The sequence below is a fragment of the Chroicocephalus ridibundus genome, chromosome 8 (assembly GCF_963924245.1).
Source record: "Chroicocephalus ridibundus chromosome 8, bChrRid1.1, whole genome shotgun sequence".
In the NCBI taxonomy this organism is placed as follows: Eukaryota; Metazoa; Chordata; class Aves; order Charadriiformes; family Laridae; genus Chroicocephalus; species Chroicocephalus ridibundus.
The window spans coordinates 29,054,279-29,080,705 of NC_086291.1; the positions used below are offsets into that span (position 1 = coordinate 29,054,279).

General features: G+C 43.4%; 1 protein-coding gene across 1 annotated transcript in view; it reads left to right on the plus strand.

Annotated features, from left to right (window-relative positions):
- Positions 1 to 2,502: 2,502 nt before the first annotated feature.
- The window catches only part of HMCN1 (hemicentin 1), a 187,557-nt gene continuing 163,632 nt past the window's right edge, over positions 2,503 to 26,427 (plus strand). Inside the window, exon 1 of the mRNA XM_063343291.1 lies at positions 2,503 to 2,860. Within this exon, the coding sequence (XP_063199361.1) occupies positions 2,578 to 2,860 (283 nt within the window). The 5' untranslated portion in view covers positions 2,503 to 2,577. The remainder of the gene's footprint in view (positions 2,861 to 26,427) is intronic.

The window sequence follows — 26,427 nt, forward strand, 5'->3', positions numbered from 1 at the left end:
AGTACTTGATTGCCTTCCCAGTCTTCTAAACTAGTATATGTTCCTCAGAGCATACAAATTTTATGCTTTTTACATTTGAGACATGCTAAGAAGAGAGAAGGAGTTAAGTGACTTAACTCTTTACTCCACCTCATCTAATAATTTACAATATATAGCCCAGGCGGGTAACACTTTGCTCCCACTCAGTGGCAGTATATGAGCGTGGTGGGAAGGAATTAGACAATCCAAGTCCACATCTGTCGAATTCTTCTATGCTACCAAATTGCATAAACAAAACATCAAACTCCAGACCCAAAACAGGCGTGAGAAGAATATCGAGGTTAAGTTAGAAACACTCAAAATTGGGAAGCAAGTGTCAAAGACAGCTGTAATATCGGCACATACCAAAGAGATGCTGAGACTCTATCGGAAATCGTGAAGGTGGCAGCCTGCTCTGGCAAAGGTCGGTGCGTGGGGAGGTGGGGGGCCCTCTCCCCCCTGGATGTACCCCAAGCCAGCTCCCCTTCCCTTCCCCTCGGCCCGCCTGTCCTCGCTATCTCCAGGTGTTTCTGCTACAGTCTGCTTTGATAGTGGCATGGGCCTGACCTCCCAGTGTTTGTGCTTAGTTATTATTCTGGCACGCTGTCAAAACCTTACTGTAGAGCATGTCAGAAGGAACACAGTGATTATTTTTTTTCTCAATAGATGATTCTTTGGCAAACTATGAAAATAATTTCATTGGAGAAGAAGAAAAAAAAATCATTCCTCTTGCTACAGGGCTTTCTTCCTGCAAATTTCAAAGGCCTGCTGTGAATAATAGTTTTAGAACTTCCAAGCTTCCAGGATATTTTATAGTGGAAAGTGTTAGGCAAATATCAGTTTCCACTGTTAGGAAATAAAGATTTTTCTTTACATTGTACCTTAAAACCCACCTTAAATGACATTTTTTTAGAGATGCAGCAGCATGTGTCCAAGAGGGTTATTTTTTCATAGAGACACTAGGTTTGTTCTAGCCTGTTTACATCTAAATGAGAAATAATTTAAGACAGAAAGAACATGACGGCTTTCTTTGTGAGGAAGAATGTAACAGGAATTCATCTTCATAAATGACCGAAGGAAATCCTTAAATCCAAGTGCTGCCAGTGTCTAGGGTGTTCAAAATACATATTCCTATTTTATGGCTTGAACGCATCTCTACTTACAAGATTTGTGAATATTTTTGACAAACCTGGTCCGAGTTTTCTGCTAGCAGAGTTACAGATGAGGCAAGTTTTCCATGGTTTGGGGTTTTATTGCGAATGCTTTGCACAGCTCTGGTTATGTGCTTCCTTCTCATGACATCAGTGCTGAAGAGGAGAAAGAATGTAAACATCTGTTTTTTATAATTCAATTCCAGGCTTATAACTTGATTAGGATAAGCAATGTTTCTACATGATTAATTTTCCAGTCACAATACGATGGTTTTGAGTGAGCAGTTTTAGCACCAATTTTAAGATTAGTAAAATAAGGAGGGAAACTAATGAGGTAAATTCTGCGTCATGGCCTACCTTTCCCAGCTGCGCCAGGCACTGTGCGCCTCCTCCGCCTCACACATCCCGCTGAAAACAAGGGATGCGATTCCTCTCCCACTTGGTGTTTAACATTCTGTCCCACTGTTCCCTGCGAGGAACAACGAAGGAGCTCTGAAATACATTACCTTTAATCTCTTCCGTCGCCTGAGCGGGGTTAAAACACTGCTCTGGCCACTTTCTTTGCTTCGTTGTCCCATCTTTTTCTTGTACAGGAGACTGCCAGTGCCTGCAGCTATGGTCCTGACCACATTTTGGGGTCTTTACTACCCACTTTAATAGTCGCTGTATGTTCACAGGAGCTGAGGAAAACCACAGCTGGAAGGGGCCTGGGCGGGCCCAGCCCCAGCCCCTGGGTTTCAGGTAGTAGCTGGGGAGGTGTCGCCGAAGCATGAGGAGAACCGGGGCAGCAGCGCGCGTAGGAGCGATTCCAGTCTCGTATCGCGCGTTCATAGTAACAAAACGGTAAATGCGCCCATCTGTCCTCCCCGGGGCGAGCTCGGGGCAGCACCTCCCGGTCAGGTGTGGGCGCAGACCGCGGTCCCTGCCGGGCAGGTCTGTACCGCTCCCTCCAGCCCCCCGTCCCCGACAAGGAGGCTCCCCCGCGGGGCTCGCCGGCTCCGGGCCGATCGGGGCGGACAGCCGGCAGCCAGGTGCGGGGGGCGGCAGCGGCCCCAGGCCCGGCCCGGCGGGAGCGGGCCCTGAGGTGAGGGCCGGGGCCGCGGCGGGCCACGGGAGGCGGGGCCGGGGTGGGCGCCGCCTCAGTCCGCAGCCGGGGCTCCCGAGGCGGCGGTCCCAGCCGCAGCTCCCGCACCCCGCGGCATGGCCGGGGCTCAGCCGGCTCCCTCGGGGCGGCGCTGCCCCAGCCCTGCCCGGTAAGAAGGGCGGAGCGGGGCCGTAGCGGCGCGCAGACAAAAGCTGCGGCGCTTCCTGCTCTCCGCGCTGAGGGGAGCGGGGCAGGCGGCGGTCGCCGGTCTCTGTGCGCCTCCGGGCGAGGCTTTGCGAGCGCCCTTCTCGGACGCCGCGGACAATGGGGTTCCGCGGGGGCAGCGGAGCGTGGGGAGCGGGTCCGGGCGTCGTGCTGCTGCTCGCCCTGCTGCTGCTCGCCCTGTGCCCCCGCGCCGCGCCCGAGCCCGGCGGCGAGGCGGTGCCGGAGGGAGCCTCCACCCTGGCGTTCGTGTTTGATGTGACCGGTTCCATGTACGACGACCTGGTGCAAGTTATCGAGGGGGCATCCAAGATCCTGGAAACGTCGCTGAAAAGACCCAAGAGACCGCTCTACAACTTCGCGCTGGTGCCTTTCCACGATCCAGGTAGGGGTTTCTCCCGAGAGGGTCCGGCGGGCCGCGGGGGCAGGGAGCGCGGCGCAGGCCGGGGTGGGCGCGGGGCGGAGGGGCAGGCGGCCGGGGAGCCCGGCGGGTCCGGCTCGGGGCTGGTCGTTACAGACGGTTGGTTTCCTGCGCTTCCAGGGTACCGGGGAGTGAGTGTTTCTGTCAGGTGGGAGCCGTGCTCACACACGGGGCTCTCGCTGCCGTAACGCGCCGGTAGCGAGTGCGGTTTTCGGACCCCACTCCCTGTCTCCCCGCGGACAAACCCCAGCAGACCTTCCAGAAGCCTTTAGGGTAAGCTGGAATGGACTGTAAGCGCACTGGATGCACCAAAGAGTGGGTTAGGGGATCAAATACTCCTCTTACTCATTCTAATAGGAGCTGAAGTGGCTTCAGTGATCCGCTCTCCTAGGAGAGAACACGTATACTGGGAACGAAGCTTCTAAGTCTTTTTTTCAGTGCCCTTCTATGGGAGTACACTTAGGAACATATATAATACAGCTGCACTTTTCCTCCAGTCTTGGTGTCCCATGTTTACATTCAGAAGCTTGCACTGAAATGATCCAGAAGCTTTACATGGTGTGTTTCTTGGTTCTTATTCCTTTCCCTCATCCTACCTCTTTTCTTTCTGCTGTGCATTGTGTGTTCCTCTCTTTCAGCATCTGTTTTCTATTCCCTTCCTATCCCTTTTCTCTGGCTTTCTTCCTCTTTCCTTGTCAAATATCTTCTGGTGACTTGAAGAGGAAATAGGAACAGGATGCCCCAGGCTGGTGATGTGTGCTGTACTAAGCAGTAAAAACTCCTTTAAAAAAAAAAATTGAAAGAGGGGGGGAAAAAAGCCCTTGAAAAACTACCTTTCTGGTTCTAGTTTACATGGAATATCTCAGAATATTATATTGCAGAAGTCAGTTCTTAAGAGCTCAATTTTTGCAGGGATCTCATCAAATGAAAACAGACACCCCTTTCTGTTTCCCCCTGGTCATAGATATTTCTGCCTACAAGATACGTGTTTGCCATTGTTACACATACAAAAATCAAATGCTTGGAAAATTAGAGAAAAACTCGTCTTCGCAAATTTTGCTGTTTTGTTATCTAGAAGCTTGTATGGGTTATCTTTTTTTTTTTTTCTTCTAAAGAGTCTGTCATTGTGGTATCAGAGTATCCTATCACAAAAGGGTCTGTTCATGTACCTTAGTGTTCTCACCTTTGATGTCGCTTTCTCCCCCCCCCCCTTCACTTTACCTTTTTGTTGTTTTATGGGACTTCCCTAAGCTGGAAGGAAAAGATTTTGGTCAAGTGTAGAGCCTAGAACTCTTTTATATGCTTTTTGGAAAATCAAGCCACTGGTTCTTCTTGGAGTTCTTTCCCCTTAGATGGGACACAAAATCAACATGATGGGGTGGGAGGGTTTTGTTTTTATTTTCTCTCCATAATCACACCTTATACATCCTCCCTTTCTGCTCACCAAAGTGATTCACTATAAGAATGGATAGTTCTCTTTTTCAGAGGGCTTGGGTATCTACACCAACCATGAGAGCAAGAAGATGGTCTTGAATGGTGTGCTCTTAGTTTTCAGGTTTGTGTGGATGGTCCTTTGCTCTTGTGCATCCTCAGTAAAAAGAAGTTCCAGCTTTTATATCACTGGTAGCTTAGCTTTTATCACAGGCCACTTTCAAATACTTTGTTTCAGTAGCTACTTTTTTTCTTTCTCATCCCACGTGTTTTCCCTTCCTTATTCCGTTTTTCTTCTGCACACTTTCTCCTTTTCGTTCCTTTTCTCCCATCTCGCTGACTCTCTTGTTTCCGTTGGCTCTCCAGGGTCTTTGTTTCTGTTAGAGACCGATTCTTTTAATCGTGCTTTGCTGTATCACCACCTTCTTGCTCTGTATGTACCTCACTAGCGAGAAATATGCTGCCACCTTCCTCTGCTTGAGTGACACTTTTTCCCCTCACGGACTTCTTGCTTCCTTGCTTTTCCCCATTCCTTCTCTTTCCACAGGAGATGCCTTTCCTTGGTAAATGTTCATTTTCATTCAATAGATTAACTGAAACTGAAACTTGCAGAGAGCTGACTTATACGACAAAGAAGTGCTGGCAAACATATATTGGTGTATCCTGTTACATATCTCTAAATGGAAGTCCAACTTCCCTACGCAGCCAAAGGGGGCCGTACTTTTTAGCATGATGACTTGTGAGGTCATAAAGCTGCTTGAAAGTGGAGAATGTATAATTTTAAATTTAATTTTTTCTTAATTCCTGAAAAATATTTCTCTACATCCTTCTTAAAGTTAGGACACGCCTCAGTCCTGTGTCTTGAATTTTATGGATGTAGCGGTTGAGACTGCTGGTGATCTGGTATCTTCTAACTGATGAAGATCAAGCCTAGACACTTGACAAGAAAATGCAAGAAATACTGTTGTGACCATTTCTTCAGTATCTTTTTAATCTACAGAGAAGTAACTTTTCTCAAAAATTTAATAAAAAGTATTGTTTGGCTTGAGTTTCACAGTGTCCAATTCATTTACGTAGTGTTGGTCTTTCTGAAGAAAGCTTGCTAAATTGATGAGCATGAGATTATTGCTCCCCGCTCTGCAAGTTGTCTGGTTATTTGCTCAACTGATAATTTTTCTTCAAAAAAGAGCTTTATATGCAGCTACTCCACAGACAATTTTTCTTGACGCTTTTGTGGGGTACTGTGGCTGCCGAGGCAGACAGAACTCCCTACAAGGTGTACAGCACATAGTTGGACCTCAGCTCCAAGGAGCTTCTCTTTGTATAAAGCTGTCCTGATCCAGACACACTCTTTATTGATAGGGGATTACAATGTAAAGTTGATGTGGATTTGGCTTTTAACAATTGTTTTCCTAATTTATGTTGCCCAGTGTATGGGCTGAACCATGCCCCAGTCATGCACTTTGCAGTACGGCTTGATTAGTGCAAGAGCTCGAGTGCTTTCTAAGCACAGTAAAGAGCTGTTGACAAGGAGAGCATCTTCACCAAAACCATACACGAATTTGTCTTGGCAGAGCCCTTGACATCACACAAGGTACATCTGAATTATAAATAATTGGAGTTATTTAAAAATCATCCTTTATTCTACTGGACTGCATTGTTACCGAAGTGCTGCATATTAATGGTGCATTGTGATATGCCGACGCATTGTGGATTTCAGTGTACTGTTATGACTACTGTAATAGTATTTTGCTCAGACTGTGGTATTTTGGTAAAACACTAATAATTAACAAGTATATTTTTTAGTGTCAAACCTGAGGTTTTGGCACAGCCCAGACTTATGACCGACAGAAAAAATGTGTAATGGGTTTCACATTCTGATACTGCTGTACCATCTGGTGGTATGCTGAGATCTCCATTTTGAAAAAGCCTTTTGTTTTGGATTCCACTTCATGTGTAAGCATGTGCAACGCTTTAACAGGTTACAGGAATTTTTCTATTGAGGTTTTTCAATGCCTAAACATGATCACAGAAATTTTGTAGATAGTTGAAAAGGGCTGTTGACAAAGAGGTCCCTTGCCAGGCTTGTTGTTCAATGGAAAAACTGGGGGTGGAAAGAGGGGGAACAAGAAAAAATAATCTCCCAAATTAAGAAGAGTTGGCACAGGAAAATTTTGAATTGGAGATAAAGCTTAAGATCAGCAAATGCTTTTGCAGTTGCGTGTTGTGGGTCCTGATCTCCTAACTAACTCCCATTGTATCCTGTGGAAAGGGGATTGGACTCAGAATGTCTTTATTTAACATCTGTGGCCAGCATTTCTATTTTTTTGCTTTATGCCATTAAGGAATTTTGGAATGGAAAATAAGCCTAAGAGGACAAATTCATCCCTAGTATTTTTCTGTAAAGCAAATGGAATTACACCAGTAATAACTTCGACTCCACATGATTCAATCAAGCATTCCATTAGTGTGAATGACTATTTTATAGGCCAAACTCCAGTAATTAATTTTAATTACAAGAAAAATGAAGGGAATATATAACCTCTGGACTTCCTAGTGCATGGGATGATATCTGCCTGTTAATATTCTGCATGTCCACAAATCTCTGATATGAGCATCTCCTAACCTTTTTTCTTACAGATCAGACAGGCAGCATATTGCCTATGTGAGGAAAGGGGAAGACCTTAATGCTGCTTTTTTCAGATGGGAAAACAGTATTGAATTTAAGTTGTCCACCTAAGGTCACATAGTGCAGGAGAACTAGAAATACTTTTATTTTTTTCTTGATCCCACTTCTCTTTTTTGAGAGTAAAGCTCCGATTATATCATACAAAGTTATGTTTAACTTTATAACCTGGGTTCTCCTGTATTTAGCAGGCTTGCACTGCTGTATCAGTAACCATGGTTAGGCTGCTGAGCCACATACTAGCTTGGAACAAGTTCAGAAAGTCATATGAAAGGTCTGAGAACTTTGGTTTTTGCAGGTTTGATGGTTTGGTTTTTTTAGAAGTTACAATGAAGAAGAAATAATGGTTTTTCCAGAGGAGAAACGTAAGAAATTAAAATTAGGCTATTAATGGAATTAAAATTTTTCATACTTCCTGATATAAAAAGTATTGTAGTTACACAAGTGGGTAATAAGGGAGATGGAAAGCTGTGTGCCGAAATGGAGAAGGATGCGCGTTCCTTTATGTGTTTGTCTGCCTTGAAAAAGGCACTTGTGAGTGCTGAAGAATAAACCGTGCTCTGAGTGTAGCAATGAAACCCCCACCCCTGCTCAGCTGGAATTCTTCCTGCTTTTGCTTCAACTGCGGTGGCCGTGTGGCCAGCCTGCCCAGTGTGAGCCACCACTTTGTCGTTTCTGTATCTCCAGGCAAACAGTATCATATCGCTGCCGCTTCACCGAAACAGCGGGTTTTTTTACCTCAGGCTCTCCTGAGAGCTTTTCTCCAACATGTTGCTCTGCACTTGCCCTTCTGCATTCTTCTGTCACTTGAGGTCTTTGGCCTCAGGTTTTACTCTCAGATTTATGGGTGTCTATTAAAACGTTCAGGCAAAGGCTGAACATATATAAATCAGTTATCCAAAAACTTTTCCCATTTGGCAGAAGTTGAATGGTCCTTCTGGTATAGCGTGATGAAGAAGGTCATTGTTTTCAGGATTCCCCCTGGTTGCGTTGGGTGGGGGAAGAAACACTTCAAGACTTGGTATTAGTTTTACGAAGGAGTAGGAACGCAGAATCATTGAGTTTGAAAAAGACCTTTAAGATCATCAAGTCCAACTGTTAGCCTAGCACTGCCAAGTCCACCGCTAACCCATGTCCCTCAGCACCGCATCTACGCATCCTTTAAATACCTCCAGGGATGATGATGCCATCACTTCCATGTGCAGCCTGTGTCCATGCCTGATGCTCCTTTTTGTTGAAGAAATTTTTCCTAATACCCATCCTAAACCTCCCCTGGCACACCTTGAGGCTGTTTCCTCTTCTCCTCTGACCTGTTCCTTGGGAGAAGAGACCGACTGCCCCTGGCTATACCCTCCTTTCAGGGAGCTGTAGAGAGCCCAGCAGGAAATACTCTGTTTCCTTAAGGCTCAAATACTGCCTCTTTGTTGTTGTTACTACTACTAAGTTTTATTGTTACTGTCAGCAGTTGAATGACAATCACCAATGCTGTATAACAGTGAGCAACTCCGAGTTGATAAGGAGAAAGTCTAAAGCACCTACAGATATTTTCCGTCTCTGTGGAAACTTCTGTGCTAACTGTACTGACTGTATGTGCGATCAGTGTTTTGAAAGCTTATTGTTATCCTTAGTGGAGACAGTGTGATACCTATAAAATCAGTTCTGTGTGATTACACGGCTGTTTTCTTGGTCTTTTGGAAGGACTTACCTGGGGTCCTTCAAAAAGTAGCTGTTTATATAGATTACAGAAGACAGTATTGCCCAGTGCCAGATGCTCCAAAATCTGTCTCAAGACAGGGCAGAAATATGACAACATCCAAAAGCCTATTAGAACATTGCTTAAAGCTTATTTTTCTACCTTCTTAACTCTGCCGGTCCTGCCCTGAAGGTACGCAAAATGGTAAATTTTCCCCACCAATTCTTGATTTTTTTTTTTTGCAAGGGACAGGATTTTATCCCTGTTTTTACTTGAAGGCACAATAGAGATTGTCTTTTCCTTATGGAAAAAGTGGCAATGCTTCAAATATGTAATTCTCTTTTGCTTTGCATTGTGAATTATTTTTCATGTTACGTTTGAAATTGTTGCCTACTGAACTTACACAGAAGCTACTTGTTCTGTTTTGCTTTGCGGTGACAATTATGTGGAGAGTTCTGTAGCTCATTAGTAATGCATCCCAGTGTTATTCTGTCCCAATAATTATTACTGATGTCATTTAGCAAACGAGGCTTGCTGTTTAGCAGCATACGGCTGTTCTCCATGGCTTCTGGGCACACAGAGGATACTTCACATGTGTCCGAAATCGCAGTCACTGTTACAGTGCCATTGCGCACTCAACCATTAGGTATGCAACAATCTAGCAAATAATGGTACAGAGTTTTAAAGTCACTCCCAAATACAGTGGGTTTTAATGTGATTGCTTTCTAGCAGTTGCCTTAGAATCTGTATTATCCCTATTGTCCCTGTATTATCCCTAATCTATTATTGCTGCATGCACCTGAAGAACTCTTTCACTTCCCAGTATAGTAGGTTTTCCTTCGTATCACTTAATACTGTTGTGTTTTCTGGAGACTAGTAGATAGCAAAGCGTAGACTTTGCTGGAGGCTGACACACCTTGCTGGGAAGGGTGGTGTGTAGGTTCTGTAACTTCCACTCCAGATGGGATTGTGTCTTTAGATCATATGCAGTGAACCGAACCTGTGGAGAAGCCACTCGTCACTGTTCTCGGGGACATCGGTGTGGAAGTGTAGGCATACATCACAAAATACACATTTAAAGAGCAGAACAAACCCACACAGTGACAGTGTGAAGCTCTAGTTGGTCTTTCAGCTGCTGGCGTTCGGCACAAGAAGATTTGTCCCTTCCTTCCCGTTAGAGGTTGCTGCCCTGTTATTTCTGCTACTTTAGCTATTTGCCAATTGATCTCAAAGTAAATGTAACACAGTACTGAACCAGATTAGAAAGTGATCAAGCTAGTGCCACTAAAACTGAAAAAAACAGTGAACCCTTGCCCCAGACAAAAAGTGACTGCACAGTGTATTTCACCATGTCCTGAATTACCCAAGCAGTGAATATGGTTTAATCCCTCTGAAATGCTGCGTGGAAGGACGACGTGTTAAAGCTGTCTCTACCTGCCTGGGCAGCCGAGGACTGCGCTTGCTCCTCCTTGTGAAGCAGGGAATGACAGTTACTCTCATCTAAGGTAGCGACGTCTGGTAACTGGGAGCAGTGGGAAGAAAGTAGATAGCAGCAGTGTTAAGAGCTGAATTTGTAGTCTTCTGACTTCCTCCGTGCTCCTTCCCCTCTTCTTCCCCTCCCTTTCAATTTATTTCTCAAAAGTTGCAGTAGCTTGTGTTTCTACACAAAGTAATGTATTAGAAGCCAAGTTAATCCTATTCGTGGCAATAATTGTTTTAACAGTAGGCCACATTGGCTATGAGTCTTGATGGGAGCTCTATGGTATGGCAAGAAAGAGAAATTTCTGATGATGTACGCATCTACTGGGTTGGTTTAAATGCCCACAAATCAAATTTCTAATGGTTTTTAAAAAGCAGATATTTGATGCAGATCCTCAAGTGCTTTTAAGCTATGATTAAGCTGTCCCTCCCCGAGATTGATACATTCTGTCTCTCTCTCATCTGGAAAAAACAGTTATTTTCTGAGAATGCACAGTAATGAAATGAATAAGGAGGCGTAAATACTATATACATCTTTATCTCACTTCAACTGAGGCAGTAGTGTTTGTTCATGGTAAGATGAATTGTCAGTGAAATACACAGAGGGAAGTTGACAAGGAGACTAACTAAATGACAATCTTGCTCTTTTAAAGCAGCAATGCTAGAAGCTAACTGTGAAAAACAGTGCCCTCTGTGGTGGGGAATTAATAGCCTTTACTGAAGACAGGAGCTTGAGTTCTCAGAGGAGGATGAAGGAAAAAAACCCTAGAACTGAAGTTGGCTGAGACTCTGTGATCCTTACTCCTGTCTCCACATGCTGCACTGCTGTCCTGCAGTACCAGCTTGGTTTGGATCAGCTCTGGGGACACGTCCACGTGCCTTTTGGAAGCTCCGCATCGTGTGATGCGGAGCTGGGCTGCGCGTTGATGGCAGGAGGGTAAAACAACACTTGTTCCTGCGTAGGGGCCATGGAGTGATGGGACTCCATTTGCTGGTATAAATTGTGCTTGAACTTTTCTTAACTAACGGTAAGCAAAGTGAGTTTATATTGGGTTGGTGCTTTGTTCTCCATCTGTGACGTTCTTCATCCTGCTGTACCAACTCGTTAGCAACCTCAGAGCTGTTTCTGTTCTGCTGTGTGGACTTGAGGTATGTGTCTCTCTAGTCTTTCTAACTTGTGCTTTACGCTTTTTGTGTGTGTACTGGAGGCTGCTTGGAATTATACTTGAGTAGACTCAATTCAGTCAGTTGAGGGTCTGGATAAACTGGATTAAGGAGTATGGAAAAGGGGCACATATTTCATTCACTTAATGAATTTTGAATGTGGCCAAAAAAATGACAGGCAGAACCCTTTAGATGGAGAAAGCCCTGAGATGCCAGTTGGTATATATTTTCTAATCAGTGATTTGATTTTTGGCATATGCTGTGGACTTTGGTTTCGCAGGAGATGCATACATCAGAGAAAATATTGGGAACATATGTTTTTTGGTTTGCAAATGGCAAAACAATTTCTCTGTTGAAAGAGGCTGATGGTGTTACTTGATCAGCTTGCCGTGCCTTGATAATCAACAATTTTGTTAGAAGAAATAGGATGGATTTAATGAAATGTGCTCTGGATTGGCTGCTTCATGTGCTTTCTTTACTACTGCCAGGGAGAATGTGTTTTACCCTGCAATTACAGTGTTGAACATCATTAATTTTTTATAACTATTGCCAGCGTTTAGGATTTCCTGTTTTAGGTGTGTTGCGCTCAGATCCATTCTGTGAGGTCCTTCAGTTATGCCTATTGTGAATTCATGCTGTGCAGTTGTTGTTGGGTGAACTCTGCTTCCAAGATTTGCATTTTGTATAGGGATAGTTTGCAATGTTATATTTTTAAGTGTCATCAGAGTGGTTTAGGTCATTCATGTCCCTTGTGGTCTACAGTTAAACTTCTGTTGTTGCCTTTTGAAGAACATGTGCAACCTATTCTTTGGTAACCGTAGATGTGGGCTGAGCTTTTCCCTGTTTTTGCCAGAGGAGAAGCACAATGACTTCATGTTCTTGAAGCGCTTGAATGGAATCATGTTATGTCAAGATACGAGGAGCCAGGACACTGAGGACAGGATTCATCCCATTTCACTTCAGGCACTTAACTGAAGAACCTCAGCTGAGAGATAAGCTACCCAAAGGCTTTTTCTGTAATTCACAAAAAGAAATTGGCACCTTTATGGAGCAATTCATTGCTTGGGAGTTTTTAAATACTCTTTGGGGGTCTCATTTCCTTTCACTGGCTGCAGAGGGAGCAAAGGTTAGATCAGTAGAAGCCTTGAATTTAGGAGGTATGAAGTCAAGTGAGAGGCTCTCTGCTTTCTAACTTTTCCTACTCTGGGGCTGACTGTCCAAATAATAGCCCCTGAGTTGTTGTATTTTATACTGTTTGTCATCCTGCCATATGGATACTGAGTGCTCAGATGAGCCTAGCGCATGTGAGGGAGTAGGTTTTGATGTCCTCCCTGGTTCTGATCTAACCCCAGACCTTCAGCCCTGCCGAAGAACCTCCCCCTGTGGGGCTTTTGGAGCTAAAACTGAGTAATGCTGGGAGGCAGGCTGTGCAGGCAGCGCCAGTACAGACTGAGGGACTTCTGCGGGCCTGCTGTGCGGGCTGTGTTGGTGGATGCCCAGTGATGTGGCTAATCAGAACGTCTTGCACCTCGTTTGCCCTCACTGCAGGTTGTCAGCAGGATTTGAACCTTGGGTGTTCAGTGGAGACCCTTTCCGTGTAAGCGAAAGGAGTAACACTGGCAGCCTTGGGACCGATAATCTCTGTGGGGATCAGCCGCAAATGGGGGCTGTGATGCACGTTGTTAATGCGTATTGCAAATGTAAACAGGCTGTGTGTATTTATGAAGATATGTTAACTTATTGTTCTGCATCCCATGTACTCTTCCATGTTGATTTTCTTTGGCATCCTTGGCACTTCTCTTCACGGAGACACTGTGTGCAGTTTTCCAGCTCTGCTCAAGTTGTAGCCCTTTCCCTAAAATACACTTAGCTGCAGATTTCAGCCTGCAAAACATTACTGGTAAAATATATGCATATTTGAAAATGACATGTTCCCAGACACCAAGCCAACAAGCTGCATACATCACATGCAACGAAAGATAATTGAAAGTGTTGAATTTATTTTCGGTAATGTATCCCTATTAGCGGTCTCATCTGTTCGCTCTGGAATAGTGGCTTCCTTACCATATGCTCTTGGCAATACAACAGTTAGTGTGTGACATTAGGTACAATGAATCAAGCGTGTAAGTGTTCAAAGCCTGTGTACAACATAATGGGACTCCCAAAAGACACTTGGATGTGCAGAGAGAATTTTAAACTGTTCTTTCAAGGTGCCTTCGTGAGCTGGCTCTTGTGGAAGAGCTGCCCCCCTCGCGGTGCAGAATTGCAATTGGGAGGGAGGGAGCTTTCTCTCTATATTTCAGTGCTTCGGTGTTTTCACGGGAGCTGTAAAGCTTCTGATGTTTTCTTTTTTCCCAGCCATAGGACTACAAAATATGAAGACAGCTTTGAAAGACAATTTTGCATAGCCTGATATATAGTAGAGCTAAATTCCCAATATCAGCTTTATAACTCCAGGATAAATGACAACCAGAAGAGCTTGTTTGCGATGAGATGTAACCCGAAGCAGAATCGGACCCCAGGTTTTCAGACTGGAAAAACCCTGCTGAAGCGGAGCGAGTGGGGGTGGGTTTGCATAATTAAATGAAAATGAAGGAATGTCTTGTGTTGCTGTAGTCCCAGCTAAATGTCTGGTCTGTTTGCTCAGGATAGCAGCTCTAATCTATGGCTATAGGTTGCTGCTGGATTCCTGCCATCTTGTTTAAATTAGATTCATAGCCTGGGGAGCGGAGGGTGTAAGCAGGAAGCCATTGTAATTTTCATGGTTTGGACACCAGCGTATTTTCATGAGCTGAAGTTAAGTGTCTCTGGGGATGCTGAATATCACTGAAACATTTCCTGAGTTCTCTTAAGCTGTACAATGGTATGTCCGAGTCTGTTTTCCAAAGGACAGAGCTTTTTGTTTAGTTAGTGAGGTCTTAGTTAGTTCACTGAACTAGTGTGCTTTTATGCTTACAATTTATTGAGGAACAGAAGAGGAGGAAGGTTGTGCAGGAAAAATGGAGTCCTTAGAAAGCCAGGAACACTGTAGTTTCTTTTATAACCCCATAGTAATTTATGTTTCTATTTTCTAAAATCCTCAAGAGACCATGACTTTACAACTGCTGTGTCAGAGCTAGTTTTTTAGGCTGTAAATAGGTGAAACGGGTAGCAAGTTCATGGTTTTAAGTAAAAAAACAATAGCTGGAGCATCCAGGTAGAGAGGGTATGGTTGCTGTCAATCTTTGTGCAAATCACTTTGCATTGTGGCACTTCTTTTCCGTTTTATGTTGCTTAGCTCATACAGCACCAACACAATAGTAGTGTGGTTTTAATTAGAGATCTTTAGCATCACTGTGCACCCATTAACTGTTGTCTTTTACCAGTTTGGGTACCAGAAGTACTGCTAGTGCTCAGCAAGTGGCACAGGCAAAGCCCAGTCCCAGCGTAGCCCCTAGTAGACTGCTGAAGCAAGCATTGGTTGGGGTAACATTTTGGCTGCTTTGCTACAGCATTTTTTTGTTTTAGTCATGTCTTCTCCCTTTAAATTTTACATAAGCTGGATCAAAGCACAAGGAATTCGTGTGACTTGCTCCTGAGTCGCAGTCCTCTGTGTTAACCACAAAGCCACAAATCACTTATTTGTCCCTGAAATGTTTACTCCTTCTTTTCCTTTCTTTCCTAATCTGTTGGACTCCCAAATCTTTTTATCTTCTTCGTCTCTGCCTTCAGCCCGTCCCTTCCTCAAAGTTTCCATTGACCTTTTTCCCTCCACGGTTCGGTGTCCCTCCTTTATCTCAAGATTTCTTGGTGGTCTGCGGTATGTTTCACATATACAGACTGGACCAGCAATGTGTTGCTGCTGAAGGGAATGTATTCTTGCTCTGAAAGACGTGCTGTGTTAGCCACAAACAGGTTTGTGCAGGACACGATGGAGAAATCTTTCCCCTGCTGCTTTCGGTGTGTCTGATGGCCGGTGTTTGCCTTAGCATGAATGAGGGTGGTAGCAAGGACATGTGTCGTTCCCACATTGGCCGTGTGAGCAAGTACATTCCTGGAGTTTGTTCTGGGTTGAATTGGACCAACTGACTCTGATAGTTTGAGCTCTGAAATTTTGCCTGAATCTGCAGATGTACATTTTCTTAAAGGTGTAGCTGTATCGGATGAAAAAATTACTCCTCTGCGCTGCTGTCTGCTTCCGGCTTCTTTGAGCTGATGGCCTTTTCCAGCCCCCAGCCATGAGTGCTGCTTCACAATTCCAGGTTTGTTTCAAAATGGTCCAGGTTAGCAGAGGCTGCTGAGACTCCTTGAGCTCACTAGCTTGCTTAGGAGCGTGCATGAACTGCTTTGCTGCTGAGCGCAGGAGGTGATGGCTTGTGCTGGGAGGGTTCTGGAGAGCAGGGCTGGCAGTTTGGCTGGAAGTGGGAAGGGGGTGAGTGTCCCTGCCGCTAATGAACTGAATTGGGCTGTAAATGTTGAGTTACACGGGATCTGTGTGTGTGCAAATCTAGGCAGACTCTGCGAATGCTGACAGTGGGAGAAAAAAATGCAGCTGCTTTGTGTAGCAAGCTTTGTTCTAAATATTGCGGTTCTTGCTCGTGCTTAGGGGTGTGAAAAATGAAGATCATGTCGTTACTGTAAAAACTCAACCCTTTCCCTGCCCTTGAAAGTGTAATTAAATATTATTCTGTTACCTAAAGTGAACCATGGTATGTGAAGATAAAAATAATGCACATTGGCTAAATTGCGTTTTAAAGAATGAGGGAATTTTACCACTTTAAGTAAATCTTCTAAGCTCCTTGTGTCTCAGCATAGCCACCTCTACTGGTGGGGTAGCCACCTCTACTCTACCCCATGGGGGTTTTTTTTAGAGGGAAAGCGAAGAAATACTCCCCTGTGTATAGGTGTGGGGTAGCTTACGGAGATGGAGCTGTAGCTTAACAAGTGGTGGGAGAGGCTGAATTTGTCTCTGTGAAGGGCATGAGGGAAGCAAATTCCGAGATGCCGTTGCATGCCTACTTCATGGGGATGAGTCTTATTTTGTAAAGAGTATGGTTTGCGATGAAACAAGCAAACAAGAAAAGCACTAAATAAGTGCAGTGTGTTCTGAATTAACTCTTTAATTTTCATAAAGCTTGTTAAGAGGCCAATTTGAAGTGTGTAAACCCTTTCAAACTTTAGAAATTTTGGCTGTGGATATTTATGTGATGGCTTAAGCCCATCTCACCTTTTGTGTTGTAGCTACATAGCATTCAACAGTTTCTTAGTTACTTGCAATGAAACGTCCCACTGTGTAGATATAAAAGCCATTTTTTCCACTTCGATATTCTGTCTCATTGAACAGGTTTTGATCTCAGTTAACATGGAGTAAATCCAGAGTAATTCCATTACAGTCAGTGATGTTAGTTTGGATTTACACCAGTATAACTGAGGTCAGAGTCTGTCTGTGGTTGTCTGCTTTCCTAATTTGCTAAATATTACATATTTTACAAATATCCTTTTGTATCTCCTCTTCAGACCTTGCTGGCTCCTCCTACTTTCCCAAATTCCAAGATTAACAATGTAGGTGAAATTTACTTGATGAAAGACTGTTTAAGCAGGGTCTGGTTTGTATTAGCTCAGCTGTTTTTCATTTTTTCAGAGCTGTTTGAAGTTTCATTGTACTCAGGATAGGATCTGAATTCATCGTGCTTTTCCTACTTGACTCAATTTTGTCAATTAGAAGTGCAGTGTTTTAAATTAGAGGGTGCTCTCTGACATTATCATTGAGTAAGAATTGTATGCCTTGGTGATATTTCAAAGCAGTTTTTAACTCTGAAGATCAGAAAAAGGAAAAAGGTTGTGCCTTAAGGCAATACTGTTAATCAGCAACATAACGTGTTTGCAAGAGCTTAGTAAATGGGAGATGTGACTTTGGAGAATGAGATGAATTAAATTTTTCCTGTTTTTGTTTATATTTCCTGACATTACACTAGCTTTGTAGGAGCGTACTCTGAACAGAGTATTTTATTTTACCATGTGTGAGAGACATCTGGAATTGCATGTAGGTTATCCTGCTAGTTAAATTGGGTTCATTATTAAGGTTAAATGTTTGGACAGTTTTATGCATGTTTATATAGTTTAGCTGGTACGCTGGGGTCTTGGTCCACATAATCTTACCAGAAATAAATCCATAACATGTCTATTAACGTCTTTACAGTTGGACTTCTACTGGTACAGTATTTCTGCCTTCATATGACGATAAATAATTCTGCCCAGAATATCCAGCTCTTACTCTAGGGATAAAGAAAGGATGGGAGGTGGGAAACACCACCTCCTTCACAGTTTGGAGACCTTGGGCACAAACAAACTCTGTCTGTAGTTAAGCAAAACACTTAAGAATGTTTTTGGATATATCCTGTTGATTTTGACATGATTATCACATATGCTTCAGTGTTTTTCTGAGTGAGGCCCTGAAGATTTGCCTCTGGCAACAAAGAGAATCTGTGGCAGAACTAGTGATTTAAACCCGAGCGATACAGTCTTTATCATTCGGATGCCATTTTGTACTGCAGACACCTGAACAAGAGCTTCACAGAAAAACTGAATCACTATTCATGTCTGTACCTGCGTATCCAGGCCATATGAGGAGAGGCTGAGGGAGCTGGGCATGTTTAGCTTGGAGAAGAGGAGGCTGAGGGGAGACCTCATTGCCCTCTACAACTACCCGAAAGGAGGTTGGAGAGAGGTGGGTGTTGGCCTCTTCTCCCAGGTGAATAATGACAGGATCAGAGGAAATGGTCTGAAGTTGCGGCAGGGGAGGTTTAGATTAGATATTAGGAAGAATTACTTTACTGAAAGAGTGGTCAGGCACTGGAACAGCCTGCCCAGGGAGGTGGTTGAGTCACCGTCCCTAGACGTATTTAAGAAACGTCTAGATCTGGCACTTCAGGGCATGCTCTAGTGGCAGAGATTGTAGGGGTTTGTTTTTTGGTTTCTTTTTGTGTGTGTGTGTATGGTTGGACTCGATGATCTCAAAGGTCCATTCCAACCATGAGGATTCTATGATTCTATGATCTCCTAAATTCCTTGTAGTGACAGTCTTCACCATGTGACACCACTTCACCACTATACCAATGGGCAGTTCAGCAGTTCGTAAAAACAGGTGGTTCCTCGATCCCGCACAACAGACTGTTGTTTAAAGAGAGTTAGTCATGCGCTTATGGTCTTTGTTCCCTCGGCGTTAGTGTTCAAGAAAGTTAGCCTGACTGTTAATGTATGTAGGAATGTCATGTTTGTTTATGAATGCCATTAAGAACTGCATGTTTTTATTGTGGTTTTGAGCCTTCTTTTGGATGCAAGAAATAAGGCATAAATGAGATGCTCTGAGTAGCTGTAGCAGAGCCATCGTTCGTATACCTGTGCTTTCTTCTTGGAAGAGTGTGCTATGGGCTGGACGACTGCTCTGGTTTCTCGGGCAGCTGGTGTTGGAAGCCTCATGGAATGGGAAAGGTGGTGTTGGAAGCGTCATGGAATGGGAAGGTTCTTGAGAGGATGTTCAAAGGCAGAAAGGGGGTTGGCAGAGGCCACCTTCTAAAGAAACTGCTCGTTGAGGAAGAGAAGCCATTCCATATCATGTCTTGTCCCGAGGCCTGAGACTTACATGGGGCAGTGAGGTCCCATTGAAGGGGGTGGTGTTCAGAAGTATGTTTTCTTTAGATCTGAACTGCTTATAATGCTTGAAAGTGTCTGTGGTTAAGACGTTCCTTTTCTAGGACTGCGCTTCATTGCTTTACAGTTAGGTCATGCCTGGACAGCATAACTGCCAAACCAGAGCTCTCATAACTTGTAGGTCTTTTGTTGGAAAAGTATGTTTGGAAACCTGTGTAAGTGGAGGTGAAATGGGCAGTTGAAAGTTCAGTGTTGAGTCACTGGATGGCTGGACTCCGAAGTCTTGCTGCCTGTGAAGGATATCAGGTGTGAGACTGGCACTTGAGGGTGTGCCAGAGAGACCTTGCAAGCAGGAGCACTAGGCCACCCACGCCAGAACAAAGGCAGAATCCAGTCTATTAGGGCAAGATTAATCTATTTTAAGAATAACTTCAGCTAGAAGAATATACTGTGTCTGAGAGATGTGTAACTAGTGCTCTTGTTCTTTAAAGAAAGGCAAGTGATGTGTTGTGTGACAGTTTGGGCCACTTAAGTTATTAATTCGTACAGTCTATGAAAAATTACTCTTTTTCCTTTCTATTTTTAATGGTGTAGAGTTTTTGGATGCGTTTTTTATTTTCTAGCACTACTGGAATCTTATCAAGCTCTCATAATTTTAAAAGTTGTTCCATATTATATGCTAAGCCACTTGATTTTGCCCTGAAGAGGCTGAGGAGCGCTCACTTGCCAACTCTGATAATGCAGTAGTAGAGAACTACTTGAAGGTGGACATTGCCGTTTTAGCATCTTGAACAACTGCTGCTGTTTAGTAATGTCTTAAGCTTTAATGGTATTAGAAGGCTAGATGTGTTGTGTCAGACTGACAAAAAAATACGAGATGAGAAGTCCATGGAAAATGTGGAATAAACACCAAAACCATGCCCACACCCATTCAAGTCTTTGCTAGCACAAATGGTTGAGAAACTTCGATAACAGGGCAGCTGAAAACACCATTGAGAGCAACAGCTGATGAAGATCAGCCTGTGAGCCGCCTTATTTCTACTCAACAACAATGGTGAGTGACAAGAATTTCACATTGCACTGAAAGCACCCTTTTGGTGTTGACCCGTGGCATCCTCACTTAATGTGTTTGGCTGCCAGCTCCTTTCACCTGTCTTGACTTGGGTGGAAGCAGTTACCGCTGAAAATATCCCAGCATGAACTGCAAGAGTGTATTTCAAAGCACATGCATGTTCAGAGAGTGAGTGTTTTTCAGGGTCTGCATTGTGTCTGGAAGAAAATATGCTCTTGATTGACCTACGTAAACAGTACAAGTCAGGTTGTAGCATTGGTTTTTGGAGCTTGATGGCTTCAAGTCCACAGATCCAAATTCCCCAAAGAAGAAAGCTTTGTGCTCTGTGTGAATAAACAGGCAGAGCGATTTATTGAAAGCAATAATCATGACCATTAAACCATTTTTAAAATTTAATAAGTCTTTAAGAGTAACTTTGATTATTATTTAGCAATTGATTATTTTATTCTGTGTGAGGATTTCATGTTTTTCCAGTAGCCAGCTGAGCACCTCCCCATCTTGTTGGAGTAGGCCAGACAGAAGGTGAAATTGGGAAGTACAAGGATCAAGGCAAATGAGTTAGCCTAAGCTAACTTCTGTCGAAACATAAACCGTGGCATTATTTTGAACAAATTTTAAAAGATGAGCAAATAAAAAACAAGACTTCTGCATAATGTATTCCTGTTTAACCAATTTAAGTTACCCTCATGCGAAATGAAAAAGACTATTTTGTTTAGGGTAAAAAGGTTAATGTTCTCCTCTGTTTTTTCCTCCTCCCTCCCTCCTCACATCTGCTTTTTGATTTAGTTTGGAGCATGCTTGCATTTTGCTCTAATGAAACTCAGTGGAATTTTATAATCCACAGATAATATTTAATGTTTCCCTCTCTTCCACAGCTTCTTAAAAACTACTGAAGCCTGCATCAAGAGCATAAATATTCTCACAATTTTCCTTTTTCTTCTTCCAAAGCCATGAAACAGCCTTCCTGTAGCTGTTAACCTCCTGTTCTGCTCAGGCACCCCACTGCACATTTTGGCTAGGTAATGCCATGTTCCCTGCGGCCAGTGCCAGGGCAATAAGCCCTTGCCAAGGGGTGACAGAAATCCACACAGGAGGTGACTCTGGCCCTGCCGATGCTGCTAACCTCTGCCAGTTGCACAGAGCTGTGGGTAGATCAGGATGGATTCGTAGCTACCCAGTTAAACTCTCATGAATCTCGCTGTAACGAGCTGCCTAGAGTTACTGCTTGCGTAGAAGAGTTGGCAAAAAGGTGGTGTATTTGTAAGCGAGCTGCCAGTGAAAAGGAAACAAATGCCACTTGTGGGACTCAGAGATGGCATCTCAGGCCCTGTAACCTAGATGGATCTGTGCTATTTCTGTGAGCCGTGCTTTGTGGCCTTAAAATTAGTTTCTTGTAAAACACTTCTGGTGGCTTAATTCCGAGTTTATCGTGAGGCAAACCGGCCTCCTCGTGTTGGTCGCTGCTTGCACAGGGCGTGAAGACATTGCACCGTAGTACTGCTGGGGGTTAGCAAAGGCTCTTGCTTTACCTGCCCAGAGGGCTACAGGTGAAGCTGAGAGTCTGTTCATTTTTATTTTTTTTCGCAGTGGAGACCAAACATTGGTAGTCTGTTCAGCTTTAATCCACACAATTTATGACATTCTTGTTTGTATCTTTTCTGTGGAGACATCAGCAACATCCTTCAGCTTAGCAGGGCAGCATCATCTACTTGAAAAACTTTTCATGCCTAAGAGATTTTAGGTACAGTCTCGAGAATGAGGAAGAAAGTGATTGATGAACTTTGAGGATGCTGAGTCCTGAGTGGAGGTAGCTCACACTGACATGGGTCACTGGCTCCAGTTCTTCCAGAACCTCCTGTTCCCTGTGCAATCTGCTCTGTGTGCCTGGCTGGGCTGTTGTCCATGAGACACCAGAGCTGCTGTTTCACGGCTGGGTAAGCAAGCTGAAATTGGTGCTTTCTGAACAACTGCATGGCTCTCTTCCAGCTTTGGTTCTCTTCTGGCCTTTTCCCAGTTGATTTTTAAGATTTTGTTGCGTTGTTACAAGGTGTTTTGCTGGCTGTCAGAGATCTGTTTCGTATGCCAAATGACTGCCAGCAGAAATGATGCTTAGATTAGAATTGGGGGATTGTTTATGTACCAAGGAGCTCGCATAAAGTCAGTGAATTCGCAGATTCTCTTTCCAAAGTGATAAGTAAACATGTGTGGCTTGCAGCCCAGTCTTTAGCAGCACGCTCAGAATCAGGGACTTCTGTGCAACAGGCTTTATTTAACAACTATTCTCAGAGATTAATTGTGTGACTATTGTGGGGACAAGTTTTGGTTTTTTGACTCTTCCGCCAGATTAAAAGGCTGAAGTAAGCCCAATGCTACAGAGCAGGGAGGAGAACATTTTGTTACTTCCCGTGTGGTTGTTAAATGGCTCACAGCAGTTAAACTTACGGGGGACTCCAGTGCGCCAGTTGGGAGAGCGGATGTGGTGGCTGGTCCTCCTCCGTGCAGGCTGCTGTTCCAGAGTGAGAGCTGTGGAGAACCAGAAAGCACACCGCAAGGCATTTTCACTGGTTTGGATCACAGAAAGGGAGGAGACACATACGACTGTTGTCCCCACCAAGCCATTCTGGCAGCCGTGGAGAAGCTCTTCAGCCTGGCCGTGTGTCTCCTTTCCCACTGCCCTGAGGTTGGGGTGGCCATTCGAGTTTCTTGGGCTTGATTCCCTGTAGTTCTGCAATAAGTTTATCTCTCACTGAATGATTTCTGCTGCTTAAAAATGTTTTTGTTAGTGCCTTTTAGAAAATTACAATTACAAATGATACAGGCAGCAGTTATGGGATGGGAGAGCTGCTTCCAGCTGACTCACCAGCTACCAAAGTAAACAGTGCTCTGATGAAGGTTTTGAGAGGCTTATCTGGCCATGAAAAACTTGCTGTACCTTTCTTTTTAAATTGATATTTAAATCCAAACCACATTTTTTTAAAAAACAGAACTAAAATGTTTCAGTATTTGCCAGCCTTTGTCAGATAAGCAATTTTGCAGTCCTGTTTTCTGCAGCTTTTTCCCATCGCTGTCTTGTGCAATAGAATCCTACAACAGCCCAGGGTGGAAGGGACCTCAAAAAATCATCTGGTCCAACCTATCAAACAGAGCCGCACCAGGGCTGAGAAACGTGTCTGTTAAGTAGCAATAGAAAATGAACTATTTACAAAGTCTTCACTGTTGAAATCAATAATAGATTTTTAAAAGGACCAAAAAGTTTGCTGTAACCTGGTACACCAGTAACTGACCTTCTTCTAACATCTTTAATAGATGTGTTCACAAACTAATCGATGCTTCTTTATTCACAGTGGTATTTGAGGCACCACTGAACCATCGTTAGAGCCCTGGGGTAATATCCACAACTGGATATTGTCAGAGTGAATATGCAGCGTATACAGACAGCGTTATCTGCCGTAAAATTCCATGTTCTGTCAGCTGCATATGGATTAGTTTTGTGAAGTGGACATTTATTTAGAATGATGCATGGAGATTTGAATTTACAGTTATAATGGCTAAAAGGAAATGGTTTGGATTTCTAATGGTTTTACACTGGTAATCCTTTAGCAATTCATTTTATAGTGTAATACTTGGAGGGGAGCTGGGGCCTTTTCTAATTGAAATCAATAAAAACTCTGTCACTGACTTAAAAAGAAAGCATTTTTAATAGTGGAAAGCAATAAAAGAAAGTTCTTTGTACAGAGTAAACTCATGCAGAATACTAGGAGTTTTGTACCGAATGTGACACACTTCTTTCTCCTAGCAGCTGGTCTCGGATGACTTTATTTTTGTTATGCTTGGAAATCTCTGTTCTCAAAGGTTGGCAACTGGATATATCATAAGGCATTTTATAGTATTGAAATGACGGTGTTCATGCATGTGTGTATATATACATGCACACACACAAGATCTCATCTCAGCTTATTTTTATTCTCCTAGAATTTTCTAAAAGAAATAAAGAAATCTTTTTTTTTTTTCTTCTTTGTGTTCTTTTGAGAGACAGGTGGTTTGGTATGAAAACTGAGGAAAATTTATTTGGTTGTGTTTTAATTATGCAAGTGTGGGTAGGGCTGTGGTTAGAGTCTCATTATCTTTTCTCTTTGTTTAGGGCTAATTGACTAGTTATGTCATTTGCTGGTAATTTTCAGAGCAAAATTGATTTAAATAACTTTTCAAGGATTGTGTCTGGCATCTGAAAGAATTTTAGTTCAGTCTTTACTTTTTTGCGTTCCCCTTATCCTCTATGGAGGAAAAAACCCTAAAATTTATCACACTGTGTATGAGGTTTGTGTCTAACAGTTGTGGTGTTCTGTTTGGTGATGTAACTCCCTTTTGTCAAAGAAACCCCAGCAGACCCGTTTAAATTTGATACGCCATATTCCATCTATGATTTTTTTTTAAAATTATCTTTCACTGTGTGAAGGCATTACCAGAACATAAGCCTGTTGAATAACAGCATAGGATTAATATGGTAATTTATTCTGTAAAGTCCTCTTTTCCGTGGTCTCTTGACAGTTTTAAGCACCAACTGATGAAAACTGTGGTCTCCATAAAGCTTGTTAGGGAAAGAAAACATTGACTCCTGTTTTTTTAATAACTGGGCAGTAATTACACACGTTAAGTTCTGTTCCCGACTTGGGATGTCACTGTGTGGTACATAGCGTGAATGTAGAGTGTTTCTCATCATCACGGACTGAGCAGTACTGGGTTGTCCTGCTCTCAGGATGCTCAAGTTGCTGTGGGTAACTTTATTTGCTTACCCGGTCTGTTTTTATGTAGATGTGGGTGCTGAGTGCATTAGTAATTCTATATCCTTCATGAAAGCAATGAGGCTGCAGTTTCAGCAGGAAAGAGCCAGTTGCTTTTTCAGTTTTGATTATGTCTCATGATCAAAAAGCTGACTTGGCTTGAGTAAGATAGCCCTCTCCAAGGGTCTTCCAAGTCTCTTTGAAGGAAGTAATCTGTGAACATAATCTTCCAAGCAGCAGAAGCTTTTAATTAGACTTTGTAATTGGATTCATCTATTCCGGAAAAATAAAAGAAGCAGTGATTTTTTTTTTTTTTCCAGTCGGCCTATGGACCCCTCCTATGGTGAGATATATTTGGGGACATGGTGGGAATGAGAGTTCAGTGGAGAAAGAGAAGGAGCCTTACAGGCGAGCTTGCGGTAACCTGCAGTGCCAAGAGGCTCCCGACGGTGGAGCTCGGCTATTCCCGGCCGGCCGGAGCGCAGCCAGTGGTATGGGCAGCAGCTCAGAATGAATCCTTGCTCGGTGTTGCAGTAAATAAATTCATTTTGTAATGCAATACCAAGTATAAATTTCAAATTAAAAATTGAGTTTTAAATAGTATTTGATTTGACTTCAATGTGTTAAGGTTATTAATCACAGAACAGCACTGTAACATTTGTAGTTACATTCACTCCTGCCCTATTCTTTAGTGTAAGTTCTTTACCCAGCGCTGTTACAAGTGTTTAAGCAGTATTGCCAAAATACACAGACCAAGAGATGAGACAGAAATAGACCTGGACTGAACTGGAGTTCAGTCTGGAGAAAGAATTTAAAGAGCATTATGAACTGAATTTTACTCAGTTCAGATTGTTGTTAACAAGGGGAAATAAACAAAACCAGAAAGTAATCTGATGACCTTTTCAGATGTTCGGTGTGAGTTGAGAGCGTGGGCCAGCTTCAATAACTGCTTGCTGCTCCCATGCTGTACAGTGAGGAAGCTGTGGTTGGAGTCCTTATCAGCTGTTTATTCTTTACTGTAGACCGAGGGAAGCAAATTGGTCAAAGCTTGCATGCCGTATAGCGTCAAAAAATGCTGCTTTTTTTTTCCTTTCCCTTGCGTCTGCTGGTGCTTTGTCTTGTTAGAAAAGAAGCCACATGAACTTCTGTGCTATTGGCAGAACTGGACTGACAAGCATAAAACCAAACCCCTCTGCACACAGAAGAGATGTGTAAGAGCTTGGGCAGCAGTTCTGTACATACTTAGTTCACCGAGATGGCTCAAGGGTTGAATGTAGGGGACCACCTAGTTGTCAGAGACTCGCATAATCTCCGTGGCTCTTGCAGTCCTTTGGCCTCCCTTAGGGACTGTCAGCCGAGTTGCCAGCTGTGGCTGTGTTTTTTGTGATTTGGGCAATCGTCCATTGAGAGCTGGCTAGAGGCAGCCAAAGTCATTTCAGAAATGATGGCTGCTGGCCCTCTGGTGAGAACAGACCTCCAGGGCTGTTCAAAGAACCAAGGGAAAGGAGGAGGAAGGTGGGTCTCCTGCTGATGCCAGGATTCTGTATGTTTGCTTGTCCCCAGAAAGGAAAAAAAACTTGCTTTGTGTCAGTCCTT